Source organism: Grammomys surdaster, unplaced genomic scaffold (assembly GCF_004785775.1).
Source record: "Grammomys surdaster isolate TR1022 unplaced genomic scaffold, NIH_TR_1.0 125925, whole genome shotgun sequence".
Lineage (NCBI taxonomy): Eukaryota > Metazoa > Chordata > Mammalia > Rodentia > Muridae > Grammomys > Grammomys surdaster.
In genome coordinates, this window is record NW_021620749.1 from 200,759 (window position 1) to 222,949 (window position 22,191).

Genomic DNA, 22,191 nt, shown 5'->3' on the forward strand with positions numbered 1-22,191 from the left:
AACCCATGTGAGTGCAGCATCAGAGTGTGTGTGCTTTTCACGCACTTTTTAATGTTTTTTTTTTTTAAAAAAAATTTATGTGCATTGGTGTTTTTGCCTGCATGTATTGTATGTGTGAGGGTGTCAGGTCTCCTGGAACTGGAGTTACAGATAGATGTGAGCTAGTCACGTGGGTACTAGAAGTTGAACCCTGGTCCTCTGGAAGAGCAGCCAGTGTTCTTAACCACTTTGCCGTCCCTGAAGCCCCACTTCTCATACATTTATTTACTGGTTTCTGAGACAGGCTCTCTCTTGGTTCTTCTGCGTTAACCTTCTGATTGCTGGGATTTTAGGCGTGTGACACCACACCTGTCTATACAGTGCTGGGTACCAGATGGTATTTCGTGTGAGCCAGGCAGACACGAAGCTCATAGCACCAGTCTCTAGCTTTTGCCATCTCGTTTATTTACTCTGTTTATTTTGGACCTTGGACCTGAAGAATCACAGCTTCTGTCTACTGTGGATGGCTCTGCATCCGTGTCGAAGGCATTGCTTTTCTCTGCTCTCTGATGGGAAGCAGTGCCTTCAACACAGACACATATTGCAGGCAGTATTTAGAAAACCCCGCTGCTCGGGCCTGCTCTGCTAGCTATCTGGGCTGCCTGCCATGTTCCAGACTAGAAGCAGCCAAAGGCCAAGAGCACCCCATGAGACGTTACGTTGGTGGCTGGTTCCACCAATCAGCTCCATAGAGACCATGGCCCAAAGCATAGATTTTAGGCCAACCCCGTCACCCTCATGGTTCTCTGCTAAGCCCTAGACGATATCCACCATGCTCACGGTTCCCAGGAGAATGAAGACTCTTAATGCTTAAAAATTATCCAAAGGATTTATATATTTGGAAATGCTCAATTAACAAGATGCTCACACAATTAGAGTTGTTACCCAATACCTAACCTTTAGATATAAATTGTTACCCAGGACTGCTCTCCTCCATGGTTGCCAGTCTCCTCTCTCTCCTCTCCTCTTCCTTCTTCCCACTCTTTGCTCCTCCCACATTAGCTTCTTCCCATTTACAGAGCTTTATTGCAAATGTAGTGGGGAAAATATCCGCTACAGACACAGAACTAGTATAGAATGAATCCATGTCTCCTACACAGAGTCCATGTATCAGCATTGCTCCTTGCCTGGGTCCAGAGTAGACCAAGTCGATGTCTTAGAACCCAGGTCTTGTGATGACTTGTGAGCCTGTCTTTACAGCTGGATAACCTATGAGACCCTATGGCTTCCGATTTCACTCTTGCTGTGTCCTTCACTTTGGTTTTAAGTTCCTTATGTGTGATTGGCAGAGTCTTGTTTGCCTTTAATACTGCTCAACCTGTATTTTCAGGGTGTGTGTTCTATTTGTCTAACCCTGTTAGGTGCCAGATAATGTTAGCTTTCCCTCACAGGGCTGCTCCTTGGGGCCACCCACCTAGCATAGTCTCTAATACTGAACAAATCAGAGATAATGGCCACTTAGCTAGGAACTAGTGCTGAATCAATTCACATTTGCAGAGGGAAGAACCAGCTCCAAGCACAGTGGTGCTTCTATCATGTCTCCCTCTTCCTGGCATCTGGTACTCTGTGACCCAGCACATTTGCCCTCTACATTCCGAGCTTGCCACTCCACGTGGCTGCCAGCCTGTTTCCAATGTCTATCTCCACTGCCTTTTCCTGAGTGGTCTTGGAGAGTTTCTGTCAGCTGTAAATAAGCAAAGACATTTTGCTTTCTTGGAGGGTTTATAAAGAAATGTTTAACTGGGCAGTGGTGGAGAACACCTTTAATCCCAGCACTTGGGAGATAGAGGCAGGATGATCTCTGAGTTTAACACCAGCCTAGTCTACAGAACAAGTTCCAGGACAGTCAGGGCTACACCGAGAAACCAAACCGTGTCAAAGAAAGAAAGGGAGAGTGAAGGACAGATGGAGGGAAGGAAGGAGGGAGGGAGAGAGAGTGAGGGAAGGAGAAGAAGGGAAAGAAAGGAAAGGGAGGAAGAAAAAGAAGGGTAGGAGGGTAAATAGGAAGGAAGAGGGAGAGAAGAAATGTTTACTGTGCTTTAGGTAGTATTCTTCTATAGGTGCTTGCCTCTTAGGGTGTCACACTTGGGGGGCGAGGGGGAACAGAAAATGCAATCAAGGAAGTAAGTCAGGTTCCCATGGTTTCATGGAGTAAGACATGTGAACATGGCCTCTGCAGATATGCGTGTGCACTTCCAGATTTACAGACTGTTTCGTATAACGCCATACCCACCTGCATCTTATTTACTTCTAAGTACAGCTTCAGGGTGGGGGATGTGACCCAAGTGGCAGAGTGCTTGCCTAGCATGCAGGAAACCCTGGGTTTGAGCCCTAGTACTGCATAAAACAGGGCATGATGGCATTTGTGTAATCTTAGCCATTGAAGGTAGAGACAGAAGGATCAGAAGTTGGGACTGGACTATGCTACATGACAGTCTTAATGCATAAACAAAAATAGTTTAAGCTGATCTCCATTTGAAAGTTCCAATTATGAAGTACTATAAATTTCTAAACTCACAGTCACCCACGATCTGGAGCCATCTGTTCCTGGACATGTCAGATGAGAGAAACTCAATTTTATATAGTAGAGCCATTTTCTCTTTAAAAACAGCGAAGATAAAGTTTATTTACCTGTGCAGAGGGCACACTCGGCAAGCATAACAAAGAACGCCAACACAGCCAGGCCAGTGGTGAACTGGCAGGGGTTCAGCTTCCTACTGAATCATCACCAGCCCGTCTACTCTTGCAGAACATCTCTTGGTCCACCTGGAGCAAGCCAAAAGCCTGCCTGCAGGTGGTCAGCAGCATGAGGCCGCTTCTGAGAAGGAGCCTGATGCACCCAGGATGGAACCTCCCACAGCAGCGGAGAGCAAGGGCATCCAGAGTGTCGTGGTCACCAAAGAGCCAAAGAAAAAGCCTCGAAGGGGGAGGAAACCCAAAGCATCCAAGGTTGAGCAACCTCTGGTCATTATCAAAGACAAGGAGCCTGCAGGTGAGAAGCTGATGGGGTATGTGCTAGGGCTGGTGGTATGTTCCTCATCACCTCTTAGTTTTCTGGGTGACCATCTTGGCAGGGAGGGCTCATGAGGTAAGGGCTTATATCCTTTCTAGTCCCTCAGTCAGCTGCTAAAGTGTGATTTATTGTCTTAGTCAAGATTTCTATTGCTGCAAAGAAACACCATGAGCAAAAAGCACGTTGGAGAGGAAAGGGTTTATTTGGCTTACACTGCTAGATCATAGTTCATCATTGGAGGAAGTTAAGACGAATTCAAACAGGGCAGAAACCAGAGTCAGGAGCTGATGCAGAGGCCTCGCATGGAGGAATGTTGCTTACTGACTTGCTTTACATGGCTTGCTCATCCTGCTTTCTTATAGAACCCAGGACCACCAGCCCAGGGATGGTACCACTCACCATAGGCTGGGCTCTCACCCACTGATCACTAGAAAACGCCTTACAGCTGGATCTCATGGAGGCATTTTCTCAGCTGAGACTCCTCCCTCTCTGATGACTCTAGCTTGTGTCAAGGTGACACAAAACCAGCTAGTACAATTAACATGCAGAATCTTCAAAACACAGAAAATTTTAAATGGACACCTGGCTAGCCATTGTCTCATCAGGACTGAAGCCCTTGGTCTGTTTTTGTTGTTGTTTTGTTTTTGCTTTGTTTTCTATTTATGGTTGGCCTTAAGCTCAGCATGTAACTCAGGCTGACTTTAAACTCTTGACCCCACCCACTCTTGCAGAGCTGTGATGACACACCTGTGCCACACTGTTTGGCTTGTGTTTGTGTGTTTCACTATCTCAGTTGTGAGTCTTGCCCATCCATGCCAGTCAGTCACAGCTCTGTTTACCCAGCAGTCCTTAGTCCATTGTGCAAGTTCCAGTATTTGTTACCTGCTGCTCATGGGTGGACATAAATTTTTCTTTCATTCATTCATTCACTCATTTTTTTCATTCATTCATTGTGTGTATGTGTGGACATGCCATACAGACCACAGACCACAGCGTACACAAAAGTCAGAGGATAACTCTGTAGTCTTTTTCAGCTCTGTGAAGACTCCAGGGATGGAACTCTGGGGCCAGACTTGTACAATAAATATCTTTACCACTAAAAATTTAGTCTTTAATAAAATCCAAAGTCTTTATAAAATTCCAAACTCTCTTTTTAAAAAAACAGTCTCTGAACTATGGGAGCCTGCGAGATCAAAATTAAGTTAAATACTTTTCAAGAGGGAAGAACCAGGGCATGGTCATAATCTGAACGAAGCAAAACTAAATTCTGACAGTGTAGACACTCAATGTCCAATATCTGAGATTCACTTGTGGTCTTCTGAGACCACCAGCCAAGGGATAGCACCACCCTCACTGGGCTAGGCCCTCCCACATTAATCACTAACTTTAAAAATATCAATACAGCTTAGTCAGGGTTTCTGTTGCTACAATAAAATACCATGATCTTATAGAGACATTTTCCCAGTTGAAGTTCCCTCCTTTCAGGTAACTAGCTTGTGTCAGGTTGACAGAAACTAGCCAGCACACCACTCGAGCCACCTCACTGACACCCGAGTTTGTTCTTTGATTATGCAGAACCCTCAGCTAAGTTTGCAGTGATTCACTCTGTAGCATGTACGTGTCCCTGGAAAACAATTGTCTCCATGGTCCTCGTGCTACCCCGTCCCAGCTGCCTGATCCCTCCGATGCTAGGTCCACCTCACACTTAGGACAAATGTAGTGCTCCGATGTCTGCCCCTTCTGCTTGGGTTACTGGACTCTGACTCTGCTCTTGCCATTGTGAAAATGAGAAGCAAGCTTGGAATTAAAAAGAGACTAGAAGAGCAGCTTCTGTGGAACATTCTCCGCTTTCCTGTTTCCTCCTCTCTTTGGCCAGTGCCTGTTCTCTGAACATTTGAAAGTGTCTACACATGAGCAGGAGTGGTTTGAAGACATCCCTTCCTCTATAGGCAGGAATGGACAGAAGGAATGACTTCCTGGCTGTCACTTGCATTTGATGATAGTAGGTGAAACAATAGAAACCACAGGCTCCAGAGAGGCTTCCACAGGCGGCTGATGGGAGCAGATGCAGAGACCAACCTCCAAACATTAGGGGGAGAAAAAAACCCAAATTGGAGATCTCCATTGATTCCCCACCCTTGGAGCACAGGGAACCTTGCAGAAGAGGTGAGGAAGAATTGTAGGAGCCAGAGGGGCTAAAGACATGAAGGAACATGGCCCACAGAAGCAACTAAGCAGGGCTCATAGGGATTCACAGAGATTGAGGTGGCCATCACTGAGCCTGCATAGGTCTGCACTAGATCCTCCGCATATCTGTTAGGATTGTTAGTTTGGTGTTTGGGACTCCTAAGAGTGGGAGTGTGGGAGTGTGTGTGTGTGTGTCTGTGTCTGTGTCTGACTCTTTTGCCTGCTCTTAGGACCCTTTTCCTCCGACTGGGTCGCCTTGCCCAGCCTTGATAGGAGGGTTTGTGCCTAGTATCTTGTCTGTTGATATCTTTGGGAGGCCTGATCTTTTCTGAAGAAAAATGAAAAAAAGATTGGATCTGAGGGAGGTAGGGGTAGGAGTGGGGAATCTAGAAGGAGTGGAGGGAGGGGAAACTGAAGCCAGGATGTATTGAAAACAAAAACATTAAAAAATAAAAAAAAAATAGAATAAAGCAATGGCTCAGGGTCTAGAATATGACTCAGTTTGTTGAGTGTTTGCCCATCATTCACGGAGCCCAGGGTCCATGCCCAGCACCACAGAAACTGAGCATGATGATACATACCTAGAATTATATCTCTTAGGAGATAGAAGGATCAGATATCCACAGTCATCCTTGGTTACATAGTAAGTTCAAGGCCAGCCCTAGCTACCTGAGACCCGATTTCAAAAAACAAAACAACAATGGTTGAAATTTTCTTCTATATATATCTTAATGTTTCATTTGATCCTATTTCTGATATGGCCCTGAACAGAATACTTACTCACCTTTGAACATCCTCAAGATGACTCGTCATACTTGTAAGCTTCTGTCAGAGCTCATTTAATAAGCTACAAGACCTGGCCAGTGGTGTCCTGGGCGGAGACAGGAGTAGCTGGATGTGATACCTGGGCTTTACAAGGCATGTAGGGTCACTTTGGTTTGCATTAAACACGTTATACTCTCTTTAAGTGTAGATAAAGGTTTAGATTCTAAAATGTTCTACTTTTATCCCTGTTGCATTCAGTCTCGGGTTGTGCTCCCCCAGGGTGGTGCTTCTCCTGGGTTTTGTTACAATATGTCCTCTACACTAGTGATGACCTTTTGTCATACCCTTTTGCACAGAGCATGTGGCAGAGATCATAACCGAGATCCCCCCAGATGAGCCTGTGAGTGCAACACCAGATGAACGGATAATGGAGTTAGTCTTGGGGAAGCTGGCCACCCCCACAAATGAAGCCAGCTCAGTGCCAAAGTAAGTCCTGATTGTACATGGCTGGTGCTTGGGGACGGAGCACAGGGAACGGCTAATTGGTGCTGAAGGGAAAGTACCTCCCACCTTTAATCCCCACAGCAGAGCCGGGCTTCATCTCTTCTGGCTAGCAATGTATGTTCTGAACTCTAGAGTTTCCTAGTTTCCTAGTTTGTTCACTGTGAATTTTTTTTCTTAAAACATGAACGACAGAAAATTCACCATCACAACTCTTTTTTAAGGACACAGTGCAGACACTGGCTATCCGTCTCCCAAGCTTTTTATCTACCCAGACTGAACCTAACCACCCCATTCTGCTTTCTGTCTGCAGGCAGTTCTAGCCAATATCCCCCATGTCAGCAGGGCACATAGTACTTGCTTTACTTTCTATGAATAGCTTGTTTTGCTTCTATGTCATAGTGTATGTGTGTCCAGATCTCCTCTGTAAGGCTCACGTTACCCCGATGCATGTACCTGCTTTGTCTGCTCTCCCGAGGGGATCCTGAGGGCTTTGCCTTAGGTATGTGAGCAGTGCTGTTCTGGTTCAGCAGTTGCTTGTATTTGGATATTGGTCAGTTTCACATCATGTTCTGCTTTCTTTTTTGTGAGCAAGGGAAAGAAATGTTTATACCGCAGTTATAATTCCCTAGTGAGTCTTTGCCCTGAAGTTGACTCAGCTGCTGGTGTTTTCTATGCCCTTTGGAGTTGGCAGAATTCACCTGGTGAACCTGTGAAAATGTGGGTGTGTTTATTATTTCTTTCCTGTCTTACTGCCCAGAGGATTTCAAGCACTTACCAGAAAAAGCACACTTGACAGGATGAAGAAGCATTTAGGAGTCAAGTTCAGAGTCAATATAGAACATAGTAGAGTTGATACCAAGTCAGGACAAGAACCATAGACAAGGCTACCTTGTTGGAAGACAAATGAAGTTCAGGCTTCCTGGTGGCCAAAGCTGAAGCAAGTGAGCTGTTAGACAGCACTGAAGCTAATGCTCAGAGTCTATGCTACCTGGGACTGCGTGACTCCAAGTTCTGCCTGCCTTCCTTCCTTATGGACCAATCATAGCTCAGAAATGTGGCTGATGACTATGATCAGAAACTTTCACTCTGAGGACCAGCCACTGCCTCTTCTTGACCAGCTGTCCCTCTCTTGGGCAGGTTCACGCATCATCCAAGCAGCACCATTGCCCTCAAGAGGGGCTTGGTCCTGTCCAGCAGACATGGTGTCCGGCGGAAGCTTGTTCGTCAGCTGGGTGAGCATAAACGCATCCATCAGTGCGGCACCTGCAGCAAGGTCTTCCAGAACAGCAGCAACTTGAGCCGGCACGTGCGCTCGCACGGTGAGTGCGCGCACGGTGAGTGCCTGCCCAGCCTACAGGGCGGGGCCAAGAAGGTGTGTGTCCATTGCTGGGTCCTTGCTGCAGAGCCGCTGCAAGGAGTGGCCCTGTGGCTGCCTGTCCCCTCCAGCACAGGGGCACCCCGCCCAGTCAGAGATGGGTGCACCGTGCTGAGAAAGGCCAAAGCAGTGAATCTACCTTCTGTTGGTTCATTTCTTAGGTGACAAGCTGTTTAAATGTGAAGAATGTTCAAAATTGTTCAGCCGTAAGGAAAGTCTAAAGCAACATGTTTCCTACAAGCACAGCCGGAATGAGGTAAGTGAGCACCCAGGCAACTGACTGAACAACTGTTTTCTAGAAGAGCCATAACAGAAGGGAGCTCTTACATTTCCAGAGGGATCACACACACACACACACACACACACACACACACACACACACCGCCCTACCCCCTTATCCCACCTGCCATGCATTCCGAGCCCAGCTTAAGCCACTGCTTACAGAAGCAGTAGGGACAATATGGGAGAACACTGGTGGCTGGTATTTGGGGTGCAGTTAACTGAGTGTGAGGTTCTCTTTCTCAGGCAGTTGGACAGCAAGAATATCCCTACTAGAACAGAGGAGGAAAACTGGTATAGCCAGCCCTAGAAGTTACTAGAACAGCACACGGAGGGGGGCCCCTGTGTTGAACTCCTGCAGTCTTCCTTGCTGACAGTGTGCCCTTTGAGCAGGTGGACGGTGAGTACCGCTACCGCTGTGGCAGCTGTGGGAAGACATTCCGAATGGAGAGTGCACTGGAGTTCCACAACTGTAGGACAGGTGAGGCCCTAACCCATATGCGTGCCCTGCGTGTTAGGAGAAAGGGTCTCACTTAGCTTCCCAGGCCTCTCCCTGATCCTTTTACCTCAAGGAATATGAGGAATATTCAGAACTGTCCAGCCATTGGAGACATCCAAGGCAATTTTCCCGTAGTCAAGAAAGGATGGGTTGTCTCATCTCCGTTCTCCATTCTCAGACCCTGTGTCTGAGGCTACAGTGATGCAGGACCCTCATCTTTGCTGACAGGTGAGCAGCAGTGTTGAGTTTATTCTAGAAGTGTATGAGAGAGAGAACCACAAAGGCTTGAGATGGGAAAGGCCCACCTGCCTTGTCGGAGTCACTCCCACCGTCAGTCTCCTGCACCTGTGTCTCCTGTGGGCATCCAGACAGATTTTGTTGCCACCAGTCTCAGGTTGTTACATCCTGAGCCTGTTTCCACCTGCCACTCTCCAAAAGGAAAGAAGCCATCTTTGTATGAGGCCCAAAGCTGCTGTGCTATGAGCCACCCTTGCCGGGGGACAGCTATGGTTTGGGGGACCACGGTGTTCTCAGGCATTGTCTCTTTATAAGTGAATGGTGGAGTCTGTGCAGGCAGCAGGTAGGCCAAGGGGTAGCAGTTGTCTGAGACCCGGATGCCCTGTGCTCTAGAAAGAGGGCCCTGAGTTTACTAGTGCCTGGGCTTTGGCCATGGAACTGTAGAGAGAGGTTACCAGTACCTTTGTGTTCTCCCTTGCTCTATGACTCAAAACTACACCACGGTCATTCTGTGACATTCCACTCTGTTGTCAGGCTTCTGTCCATCCTGATGCCCACCCGTGAATATCAGTGTCTCAATCAATTTGTTCTTTCACTGTCTGCGCCTGCTTTTTTCTGTCCTCAGCATGGTGCCTTGCTCACTATGACAAGGCTGTTCTGAGAGACAGGACAGGTAGATTCCTGGAGGTTGCATGTCAGTGACATGAACCATCTGTGTGGGAGCATGCACCTAACTTAAGCATCCGAAGCCTGTGCCCTCCCTGTCTTGGTGTGCCCGTAAGAATCTGGGTGTGCTCCTACCTGTTCTGAGACCCCATGGCAGCTTTTCATGTACCTGTTGTGGTGTGAAATTAGCAGAATGTTCATCCTCGAAGGATTTATAGAGGGCTGGGTACTTCGGGTGCATAGCATTTCTGAAGCCCGTGCTCCCAGGCCTTTTCTGGGTCCCCTGTGCACTGGTGTCACTCTCACTGTGTGTTTGCAGTGCTCCCTTTAAACCTACAGAGGGCACTAACAGGTAGCAAGCCAAAATACAGCCTCTCATCAGTGTGGGGCCCTAGCAGTCCACTCTTGCTTTCTCAGATGACTGAGCCCTTTGCTTTTTACCATAGCCTGGAGCATTTATCTACAGGGTCTGTACGTATCTCCAGTGACTGGATTATGGTGGTGGGGTTAGATAACATTCTGAGAACTGAGTTCTTGTACCCAGTTATTGGGCCATCTTAGTTGACTGTGTAGGTGATCAGCACATAAAACAGTTGGAAGTAGGGTCTCCTTCCACATACCAGGAGAGGCTTGTGAGGGAGAACATTAGAGCCCATGCCAGCACTGCTGCTTTCCATGATTACCAGTGTTGTTCGGAACCTATAAGGAAGAAGGCTCATGTGTTATGTTCAGAGACTCAGTTACACTCTGAGCACCTGCTTAGAAGGAGGCCCTCCTGTACTGTAGACCTGGTTGGGGCTTAGCAGAGCTGCTCTGTAAATGTAGCCAAACAAACGAGAGAGAGGGTTGAATTATATGAATAGCTTTTGACCTTGGCAATGTGAGTTGTGTGGTAGGAGAGAACAATGCTGTGATGGCATTCTCATCATGTCACACTGCCAAGTGCAGGTCCAGGTCTCCTGAGACTCACATAGGGCTTAGTCTAGTCCATGACTTCGCAAGAGGAGCCATCCTGCTGTGGGGAAAGCTATAGCTAGGCCACTGCTTCCTGTGCTTCCTGCCCCTCAGATGTGGTGCCCACTCAACAAGACATAGCCCTGCCTTGTGTCTTTGTCCCCTTGGAGGAGGAGATAAAGATGGATAGTTTTCTTCAGTTTTAGGTGGGTTGACCTCTGTCTGGCTACATATGGGATCTCCTGAGTAGAACTAGAGACTTCCTGTAGCATAGACCTCACTTGAGTAGTCCTACCAGTGGAGACTAGGTTTTATAGGAAACCATTTGCTGAGACCGACATTCTGGCTTTTGCTCCTGAGAGAAGCAATGGCATACTGTCACCTGCTATCAAATGCATGCACACATGATGCAGGAAAAAGTAAGTGATTCTGAGAGCTAGTCCACAAGGAAACAAGGCACCCAATGGATGTAGAACAGAGACTGCAGGCACCAGGCAGAGAGGGCAGGGCCAGATGGTAGAGTAGACTTTCAGAGGCAGGAACTACAACTTGACTGGCTCCCTTCCAGGAAGGACTTTGAAGTGGGGACCAGGATGTAGGGATGCTGATTTCTTGTAGTGTGAATATGTATGTTTATGTGATGTGTGCTGAATAGGGGTAGAGATAGGTGTGTGTGTTCCTGCGTGCGCGGACGTGCGTACATGCGTGCATGCGTGCGTGTATGTGTATGTGCATTTATGGAGTATGTGTTGAGTGAGAATGTAGTATATGTCCCCTAAAGAGAGGCCTAGGCCAAGACAGTTCTTCAGAAAGGTAGAGAAGTTCGAGGTGTTGCTGTAGGGGCGCTATAAGAGATAAGAGATAATCAGGCAGAGAGAGTGCAGGCCAGCCTGAGGCACTGTGCTAGAGAAGTAGCTGGAGCCTGCTGAGGACACAGAGAGACCACTTCTCCACCTCTGGGTCTGAGGAAGCTTATAGTGCATACAGATAGAAGAAGAGGAGCCTAGAGAGCTGTTGAGGCAGCCTTTCCTAGTGAGGAGAGTTGGCACACCAGTGTATATTTGTACGTCTAGCTGAGCACACACAGCAGATGAGTTCTGAGTCACAGTGCCCCACTGGTTTCCTGCCTTGATTGTGCTGCTCACCCTGCTGAGGCACATACACGGGTCCTGGTCAGGGGTTATTTACCACATGTTGTGTGTTTGTTCTCTGGACAGATGACAAGACGTTCCAATGTGAGATGTGTTTCAGATTCTTCTCCACCAACAGCAATCTCTCTAAGCACAAGAAGAAACATGGGGACAAGAAGTTTGCCTGTGAGGTCTGCAGTAAGATGTTCTACCGCAAGGATGTTATGCTGGACCACCAGAGGCGGCACTTGGACGGTGAGCTTGGGGCCTGAGACGCCTGCCTTCTGACCCCGTGATCCTCATCCCAGTCCTAGGGGTCCTAGGATAGTATTATCAGTGCAGTGAGCAGAGAGAAGAACAGTGGGGGGACAATTAGACACAGCTAGACTACTCTGTGTTGGCTGTTGGACAGTTATTTGAAGTATTTCTTTAGAGAAGTTTTTAATACTGTGAAGAATGACTTTAGTGTGATGAGCTGTAAGAAAGGTCATTATGGTGTCTTGCATACGGCCAGTTCAGCCATGTAAAGAGAATGGAGTGTGCTGGTGGGCACTGTAGTGGGGGCTGTCAGTCTACATGGTAGGTTATATGAGGTCAGAGAAAGACCCAGCAGAGTCAGCTCTGCACACGTGTGAGGCAGCCGCATGTGTAGAGTAAGAAGTGAAACAGAGGTTAAAATCAACATTCTGATGAAGGCTCTCCTTATTGTCCTGCTAAAAGTCACAGCCCCTTTGTCACTAGCACTCACTGACATAAACACTTGCTGGTTAGTGTTTGAAAACACTATTTACAGAACGCACTCGGGCTGTGTAGAAAGCATAACTGTTAGTTACATGCACATGAGTTGTGAAAACAAGATGAAGTCATATCCTTACACACACACACACACACACACACACACACACACACACGCACACTTTCCCTCACTGTTCATACAGCAAGGTCTCATGAGGTTCTTAAGAGTGTACTCTGAGCCCCACCCAGCCTCTGAAGAACCATAGGCAAGTCACTATACCTTAGTTTTCTTGCTTGTACAGGGGAGGTGATACTCAACCCTCTTGAGCTCAATGTCATGGCTGGACCTGACCTTACCATGAGATTCCTTCAACCCTAACACAGAGCAGTTGCTCAGAACCAAGTATGCTGTGGGCTGTGTCAGAAGCACTGCTCTCTGAGATGAATTAGCTACTCACGTGTGATCCGCACTATTGCCGTGGGCAGCAGCTTGCTGCTCTGGAAGCTGGGAATACCCCTAGCCTCAGGCTCACCGTTGTGCCTCCTAGTCCTATGACCGTGGAATCAGCCTGTTCCCTAATGCCAAGGATCAACACACCAACTCTGTTAATGTCAGATTATATACAATTCCAGAAAAGACACCTGGTTTCTCTCCTTTTTTAGAGATTCCCTGTTCCACATGAATTTGTTTGTTTGTTTGTTTAGTTGGTTAGTTGTTTGTTTAGTTAGTTAGATGGATAGATGGAGTCTTGTTATATTACCCAAAGCAGCTCTGAACCTATGGGTTTAAGCAGCCCCACACCAGCCTCTTGAATATCTGTTACCACAATATTTCAAGCATATTTCCCAGACAATTCTGAGATCTGACCTGTGTTGTGTAGCCTCACATTTCCTGTCTGGTCTGGTACCTCAGGTGTGCGGCGGGTAAAGAGAGAAGACTTGGAGGCCAGCGGGGAAAGCCTGGTTCGTTACAAAAAGGAACCTTCTGGATGCCCAGTGTGTGGCAAGGTAATGTTCTACAGGGACTGTTGATGTTGGATACAAAGACCGTATTCTCTTAAGCTCAAGGTCAGAGCTGCAGGTAGGGAGCATTGTCCAGGAAGCTTGTAGGCATGTTCAGCCTACAGCAGCAGTCCCCTTGCACAACCAGGTAGCTATGAGTGTGGCCTAACACAAAAATCCTACATTTCAGACATTCACTTGTCCTAGTTAGGTTTCTGTTGCTGTGGTAAACTGTGACCAAAAACAACTTGAAGGGGAAAGAGTTGCTTATAATCCATGATGAAGGGAGGGCAGAGCAAGAACTCAGTCAGAAACTGGAGGCAGGAAACCATGAAGGAGTGCTGCTTACTGGCTTGCTCTCCATGGTTTGCTCAGCTTGCTTTTTTACAGCACCAGGACAGCTAACCTAGGAGTGGCACTGCCCTCAGTGAGCTAGACCCTCTTACCAGTAATTATCAAGAAAATACCCCACAGACTTGCCTATAGGTCAATCTAATGGAGATACTTTTCTCAGTTGATGTTTTCTTTTCCTAAATGAGGCTAGCTTGTGTTCAAATTAACCAGAAAATCAACCACCACAATGAGGTTTACTTTTTGGCTTTCAATTCTACTTGTAATTCTGAAGTGTTAACTTTGTAGACAATACCATGTTCCAGTGTCAGAAGGTTAGAGGCACCTGCCAGGACAACAGTGTTCAGGGACTCCTTGTCTGCACCATGTGTTTCTTTATGCACTGAAGAATCTCTCAGGTTGCACATTCAACATTTTGGTCTCTGCCACCTGGGACTGGTTTCCAGTGAATCCGCTGAGAACTTTTTTATCCTATCTACTCTGTGGGACATATTGTCCTCCTGAATGACTGGATATTGTCTTCATATCCACATTGAAGAGGCGAGATGCCCTGGGGCTTTATGCTGTCTGTGCTGGCCACCCCTGCTCAGTATCTAGATAGTATTTTCCAAGTTAGTGTTTTCTAAGGTAGGCTAAGTATTTTTATAGCTTAGCCCATGGTAATCAAGGTTAGGTTGTAGATACTAGGCATTCTTCCATGGGCAGCCTGTGCCGTTGTATAGGTGCCGCACATGAGCTACCCTGGCCTTGGCTCATGTCTGTGGTGCAGGTATCCGGAGCTCCCAGCCCCTGCCCTGGCTGCCACATACACATTGCCCCATTCGTCACACACGAGCACCTGCTCTCAACTGGAAATGTCATTGCTTGTTCACTAGACTCAACTTTGACAACTCAGGTAACTGGAAGTACTAGTTGTGTCTCCAGAGGAATAGAAGTCATGTCCCTTACTGCACAGAGCGCATATTGGGGGACACAAGTTCTAGAAAGGGTCCTCTGTGCAAGTGCACACTAGGGATATAGGTTCTTGAGAGGCTTCTGTACATGTGACTCAGGCCTCAGGTGTTGTTTCAAGAAGGAGCTACTGCTGAGCCTGTCACAGCTACACACCATAGCTACTGGTGTACCATAGCATTGGCACCCAAGCACCAGCACATTGGAGCCCCTCATGGCTGGCTACTCCTGACTGAGCATGTAGCAGCACTGCCAGATCCAGTGGTGCTTTCTAGAGGAAATGAGAAACTATGCTTTCATGGTATTTCTTGGCTTCTTTCAACCCACAGAGCAAGCCATAGCCCATGGATCAGCACAGTAGCAGAACCATGTGGGGCCTCTTAAACTCTGGGCTTGGGGGACAGGAAGGTGGAGCCTATGGCAGTAGATTAGTAGGCTCTGGGGCACCCCATCTGAGGCAAGCCCTGCCATTGGATGCTCTGTGGTCAGTGGGGCTCCTTGGTCCCTGGCGATGGTTGCATATCTGTGTTTTAGACCACTCAGGGTTCACTTTGGCTGTTAAGTGACTCCCAGAGAACCAGTGTAAATACATGAGTAAATCTGCATCCATTGTCTGTGCTGGAAATAGAAAGCAACATGAAACAGATTCAAACTTAGTTGAGTGTCTTCTTCTGTATCTATTTTGAGAAAATTGTAGATATACCTGCATGGCTCCTCAGTAGGCTCTGTGCCAGTGAGCTGTCTAACTCAGCATAAGCACTCTGCTGCACTCCCATTGCACCAGTGTGTCCTCTATTGTGGTGTGAGTGGATGTCTAAATCACCCTAAGTCTAGAACTTGCCATGTATTCTAGGCTTGGAAGTTGATTGTCCTGTGGGCCGTAGGGATCAGCTCCTGTGTATGTCCAATAACCAGCCCTCCTATACTGGCTCCCTCTCCCCAGGTGTTCTCTTGCCGGAGCAACATGAACAAGCACCTGCTGACCCACGGTGACAAGAAGTACACCTGCGAGATCTGTGGGCGCAAGTTCTTCCGAGTGGACGTACTCAGGGACCACATCCATGTCCACTTCAAGGTGCAGGTCCCATTCAGGTGGCACTAGGGGATCTGGCCTACCCTAGTACCTAGATGAGGCACTTACCAGACTGTATTTCATAATTCTGAAGCTGAAAGTTCAAGATGAAGGCGCTGGATAGTTAGTTCACTGTCTATTGAAGGTTTCCTAGTCCGTCCATCACTCTCTTGCTGTGTCCTCACATGGTAGAGGGATGAGACTGTTTTTGGAGTATTCCTTTTAAAGGTTATAATCCTACTCATTGGTATCAGACCCTGTCATTCCCCAGAGGCCCTGCTTCTTCATTGTCACCTCAGGGGTGAAATTTTAACACGTGGGCATTGGCAGTCTCTTGATACAGACTTACACTAGCGCACCTGTTTGTCCAGCTCTCGGGCCTAAACACAGATTCTCCCTGTGCGGGGCCTGACAGATTACTCTTAACCTGGGATTTCCCCAGAACAATGGATGTAAGGAGGGTGGCAGTGTGCTGCCTCCCTGCCTTTAGGGTAAATATAAGCAGTGCAGGAGCCCCAGGATGTCGAGAACTGGGTGTGAGGACAGGTGGGAGAAGTACTGTCTGAGTCAAAGGCCCCATGCAAAGAAGAACATAGACCAGAGCAGTATTGCAGCCGTCTGGGCTGTCCTCCAGGACTTTACCTGAGCAAAGGTGGGATTGTGCTGGACAGGTGGCTCTGAGAGCTGGTGGCTACCTGTACCACAGAATGGTCAGGCCCAGTACCATCCCAAGGGACATAGCATAGCTCACTAGGCAAACAACTGATTTCCTGAAGTGATGACCAGCATACCAGTTCACTGTGGTAGAGACCGGGCTTGTCACTCTTCTGTAGGACATCGCGCTAATGGATGACCACCAGCGGGAGGAGTTCATTGGCAAGATTGGGATCTCCTCAGAGGAGAATGATGACAACTCTGACGAGAGCGCAGACTCTGAGCCACATAAGTATAGCTGCAAGAGGTGCCAGGTACTCAGCACTCTGCCCCAAGCATGGTTTCCGGGGAGGAATTTGTGATCATGGAGCTATGGGGAACTCACAGCACTGTTTTGTCCATTTCTTCCACTGAAGAAGGTTGTCCCATATCACCTGGACTTAGGGATGGTAACCGTGGGCCTCACCCATCAGAACCCACTTGTGGTTTGCCACACCCATAAGCAGGACTACTTACTAGGGTAGGGCCACTGTCTTGGGAACTGGCCTAAGTAGCGTCACTGGCCTCAGACTGGGGGTGCCTTGACCTATTCCTCTCTTGGTCCCAACCAGCCTGAAAGTGACTCATGCTACACAAGGCAGGGTGCGTGCTTGCAGGGAGAATACTAATTTCCAAGCAGTCCATGACCTGAGTTTCCAGAGCCTCTACTGTTAAACAGCAAACGTCTGTGCACATCCCCCTACCCCTCTCTGAGCCTCTCCAGGTGTCTAGCTGATACAAGTGTAGTGTAGGTAGTAACAATGCCCAGGAACGGCAGTGGGTCAGCGGCCTCCACCCTGTGTTCTTACAGCTCACTTTTGGCCGTGGAAAGGAATACCTGAAGCACATCATGGAGGTACACAAGGAGAAGGGCCACGGCTGCAGCATTTGCCACCGACGCTTTGCACTCAAGGCTACCTACCATGCCCACATGGTCATCCACCGAGAGAACCTGCCTGACCCCAACGTGCAGAAGTAAGATTCTGTGCGGAAGAGGGGGACTCTGCAAAGCCACAGTGCTCAGCTTAGCAAATCACAGTCACTGGGTCACCTTATGCCAGATATTTAGGACACCTGCCCTTCCTCTGGCCTCCTAGGCCCCATTGCTCATGCTCATCTTTTTCCTCACAGGATTCTAACAGTAAGTTATGTTGGCCTACTTAACAAGCAGCACCTTTCCATCATAAATAGGTTTCATTTATGCTGCCCCATGTCAAAAGCCACTTCAGGGCTGTGTAGTGAGCAACAGGATGACTGAGTTCACCTCTCAGGATTGCTGCAACCAAGTACCTCGTATGTCTTAGTTCTGGAGCCTAAGATCTCATATCAAGTATCTCAGGGTTGGCTTCCCCTAAGCTCTCTAGCCTGGTACATGGCGTCTTCTCTGTGCTCTCAGCTCAGCCTTCTTTCTGTACATGTCCATCTCGTGTCCCTCTTCTTAAGGATTAGGGTCAGCATGGTGACTCCATTTTGATCTTTTCTATAAATGCCTGTCTCCACATACAGCTGAATTCTTATCTAGGACTTCAACAGCAATTTGAGGGACACAGTTCAGCCCATTGCAGAAGCTAAGATCACAACACCTTTTTGCCTCACCTCCATTGATAAAGGAACTTTCACACTTGCCCCTCACAGCTGAGGATACCCTCATAGCAGATAAGGCCTTCACAGTGGCTGAACCCCTCAGGTGATGAGCCCCTGGGGCTGTGGAGTGCCTGAGGTTTGCCTCTACTTTCAGGTACATTCATCCCTGTGAGATCTGTGGACGGATATTCAACAGCATCGGGAACTTGGAGCGCCACAAACTCATCCACACAGGTAACATGCTCCTGTAGTGATGTTTGGTACCAGCTCACCTTCCCCAGCAGCAGGATTTCTCCATCAATCTCCCTGGCTCCATACACAGGCAGCCACCCCTTGGCTGTGTCCCTGTCTCTCCAGCTTTCATCCTGGCCTCCTCTGTCACTTGCAGCACATCTTCCCGACCCACCTGTGTCCACTCGAGGTCCTCAGGGCCTTCTTGTGCCAAAGACTCCCATGGAACATGTCTGAAATGCCAGCCCACGTGTGCTTCTTGCTGAGACCTCTTTCTAGGCAGGCCAAGGCTCTCAGACACTGCTGTGTTTGTTTATAGGTGTGAAAAGCCATGCCTGTGAGCAGTGTGGAAAGTCCTTTGCCAGGAAGGACATGCTCAAAGAGCACATGCGTGTGCATGACAACATCCGAGAGTACCTGTGTGCCGAGTGCGGGAAAGGTGGGTGTGTGCCAGAGCCACAGGGGACCCCAGAGGCATAGGACACCCCAGGCCACTAACATATTCAGCCTTGTACCCAGCTTGCTTTGGACATAGACATAGTCTGTGCCTACAACCGAGGGGGTGGGGGTGGGGGTGGGGCGCTGCTAGGAGTCATGAGTCTTTTTGGCAAAGGAGGTCCAGGGTCCCAGGTATAGATGGGAATATTTCTCAGAATCACATCACACACCATAGAATCATCCACAAGACATCTGTAGAGCCTGCAATAAAAGCTGGGTGTTCCAAGTTGATGATGTTCTATTGTTTAGACAGGGTCCGTGTAGCCCAGGCTGGCCTCCAGCTCCATGTATAGCCAAGGATGACCTTGGGTACAACCTCTCTCCTCAAGCCCCTTTGTGCCTGGTTCTGCCTAGCTCTTCCTTCTCTTGCCACATACTATGTGGGTTCTCTGATCCCCCAGTCTCACTTAGAACAGAAGCCCTGTGAGGCCAGGGAGCCCTGTCTAGCATACCGCTTGGTTTCTAGTCCCTGGCACACAAATAGTCAGAGCATAGCAGTTACAAGAATGACTGAAACCATGAATAGGTGTTGGAACTGTGAGGATGAGGTTTGTACCAACTGACTGCAGTCCCTTGCAAGACAGACAGACAAGCAGTGACAGAGGGCAATGCTGGTGCCACTGTTTTGAGCAGAGCCTGATGTGATGGAGACAGGGCCAGAGAGGGATTAAGAACAGTTAAAGAATAGTCTGTTGGGTGGCCAGGCTTTGGCTGAATCTCTCATCACCTATGGTTTTTGTCTTTGGGTGGTGAGAGATATATAATATTTTTAATATGAGGATTAGGTAGAGGTGGGAAAAATTGCTTTTCCATAGTCAGAAAGGTTTGGCACTTAACCTAGCCAGGGACTGGCAGCTGAGAGACACAGGGTGGGACTTATGCGCCCTCTGCTGGCTCTGATTTGTCAGGCCCTGTGGTCCAGCTGGGTTGCCTGAAGTCTCTCCACACTGAGAGACAGGTGAGGATGAGCAGTAACGAAATGGGACTGAGTGGGCTATTGTCTAGCTGAACTTGGAGCTGAGAGGGGTCTTTGGGCCTCCTGCTCCCACTCAGTGTGAGAGTCTGCTGGCTTGTCTACCGGAGGTTCTCAGGACTGCACTCTTGCCTGCTCTGATGTGTGAACACTCTGGGTATTGCTGCTGCTGTCAGTGACCACTGCTGTTCACCCAACTGGGTTGTGGTTGGTGAGGGTGCTTCACCCTTTTCTCATCATCACCCTGAAGTCAATGAGATTTTGGGTTATTTCAGTGCCTAAGATTGGCTGCAATAAGTTAAAAGGATCCATTTGGCAAGACAGCTTAGTGGGTAGAGGAGCTTCCACATAGGTGTAATGAGTGATCCCTTCACCCTGCTGGGTGACAAGAACTGACTCTGGAGAATTGTCCTCTGACCTTGAATGTTCCCCCTACACACACACACACACACACATTTTCAAGACAGGGTTTCTCTGTATAGTCTTGGCCATCCTAGAACTCTATAGACCTGGGCTCAAACTCACAGAGATCCACCTGCTTTTGCCTTCGGAGTGCTGGAATTAAAGGCATACACTACCACTGCCTAGCTAAAAATATTTTTTTAAAGAATGGCTTTTTTTTTTTAAATGTAGCTCTAGTGTCCTCATTAGTTATCGTTTATGTCATCGAGATAGACATGCTGTCCACCTCACTATATCATCTCAGGTGCTGTTGTTGACACACTGCCATTTTAATGTCACAGTAAGTCTCTAGTGGCCTTCTGAGGTGGTAACTTTGTGGATTCTGCATCTGGTAAAGTGGCCTCACCCTCTGAGGTGAGGCCACAGTATATCCCCCCCCACTTCTGTGTCTGTGGCTATTGTGCCCACTGGGTTCTGGGGAGTGTGGCGCTCACACTGATCTTCTCCCTGCAGGGATGAAGACCAAGCATGCACTACGCCACCACATGAAGCTGCACAAAGGCATCAAGGAATATGAGTGCAAGGAATGTCACCGCAAGTTTGCACAGAAGGTCAACATGCTCAAGCACTACAAACGGCACACAGGTGTCCCAACTCTTCAAAACCACATGGCCCTAGAGAGAGTAGTGACACAGGGAGTTCCTCAGGGCTTCCTCTCTCGGCTCCTAGCCCCAGGCTTGTGTACTGTGCTGGCTGTGGTGGGCTGAGGCTGTGCATCTCAGAGCTTTCTTACTCCATGAGCACTGTGACCCTGTGTATACAAGTAGAAGCCCATTGTAAATGTCTGTGCCAGAGATCTTTTTATGAGTTTGCCAATGGACCCCTGGAAATCGTAGCCACTTACTGGGGAACTCCATTTCTGCAAAGGATCACAAACCTATCCCAATCCCACTGTCATCAGTGTGAGATCTTTTTTTTCCATGTTTCTTTAGTATCCCCCCCTACTCCGTAGCCCTGGCTGTCCTGGAATCCTCTCTGTAGACCAGACTGGCCTCAAGCTCACAGAGATCAATCTGCCTCTGCCTCCTGAGTGCTAGGATTAAAGACATGTACTGTTGTCGCCACCCCCCACCCCTGGCATGTTTTTATTTTTAATAATAGCCATTCTAACTAGGAGGAGCTGACTCCTCATTGGAGTGTTGGTTTTCATTTCCTTGGTGGCTGATGGTAGTGAGCATTTTTCATATACTTGTGTCTATTATAATCATTTCTGATTTTCAGCTCTGATTGCTTGTTTCTAAAATGTTGGCTTGTTATACATTATTCACATGAACTGTTAGATGACTGGCTGGCAGATGTCCTCTCCCATTCTGTCCATTGTCCCCTCACTCGGAGCTGTTTCCTTTGCTCTCGGGAAGTTTCATGGTGTGATGTACAGTTTTGCTATTGTTTCCTGGGCTTTAGGGCTCATTTCAAATAGCATTGATATACCAATGTCTTAAAATGCTTCTCCTAAGTTTTCTTTTAGTGCTAAGATATATTTAATCTTTGATCCATTCTAAGTTGATTTTTTGTAGAGGTTAGAGTCAAGTTTGAAGCTTCTGCATGTAGACATGCATTTTTCATTGCACTGTTGTTGAGAATCAGTTGGCTGTACATACATGGCTTTACCTTAGGATCGATTTCGTGGATGTGTGTGTTTGTTTCTGATGCTAATACTATTATGGTTTTATACTTAGGACTTTATAATGTCTTGAAACAAGGTACTGGTACCTGCAGCTCTTTACATTTTGTTCCAGGTCATTTCTGTTATTTCTGCCAGGCTTTCATTCAAACTTGAGGATTGTGTTTCTGATTCTGTAAAGAAGTCTTTGGTGTATTGCACTAAACCTGTAAATCCCTGGGTTGAGCCAACATTTTAACAGTATTCATTCTTACAGTCTATGAATGTGAAACATCTCTCCAGTTTATAGTCTATGAATGTGAAATATCCTTCCAGTTTTTGGTGCTGCAGTGGTTTTTGTCATGTTTACAATTTTCATTGTAGGAAC

At 47.7% G+C, this 22,191-nt stretch overlaps 1 protein-coding gene across 1 annotated transcript in view; it reads left to right on the forward strand.

The window, feature by feature from the left end:
* The window catches only part of Prdm15 (PR/SET domain 15), a 46,310-nt gene that overhangs the window by 15,742 nt on the left and 8,377 nt on the right, over positions 1 to 22,191 (forward strand). Inside the window, exons 6-18 of the mRNA XM_028752543.1 lie at positions 2,789 to 3,031; positions 6,361 to 6,490; positions 7,646 to 7,827; positions 8,045 to 8,139; positions 8,556 to 8,643; positions 11,736 to 11,903; positions 13,297 to 13,391; positions 15,631 to 15,762; positions 16,593 to 16,727; positions 17,264 to 17,427; positions 18,191 to 18,270; positions 18,587 to 18,706; positions 20,654 to 20,785. Coding sequence (XP_028608376.1) covers positions 2,789 to 3,031; positions 6,361 to 6,490; positions 7,646 to 7,827; positions 8,045 to 8,139; positions 8,556 to 8,643; positions 11,736 to 11,903; positions 13,297 to 13,391; positions 15,631 to 15,762; positions 16,593 to 16,727; positions 17,264 to 17,427; positions 18,191 to 18,270; positions 18,587 to 18,706; positions 20,654 to 20,785 — 1,764 coding nt within the window. The remainder of the gene's footprint in view (positions 1 to 2,788; positions 3,032 to 6,360; positions 6,491 to 7,645; positions 7,828 to 8,044; positions 8,140 to 8,555; positions 8,644 to 11,735; positions 11,904 to 13,296; positions 13,392 to 15,630; positions 15,763 to 16,592; positions 16,728 to 17,263; positions 17,428 to 18,190; positions 18,271 to 18,586; positions 18,707 to 20,653; positions 20,786 to 22,191) is intronic.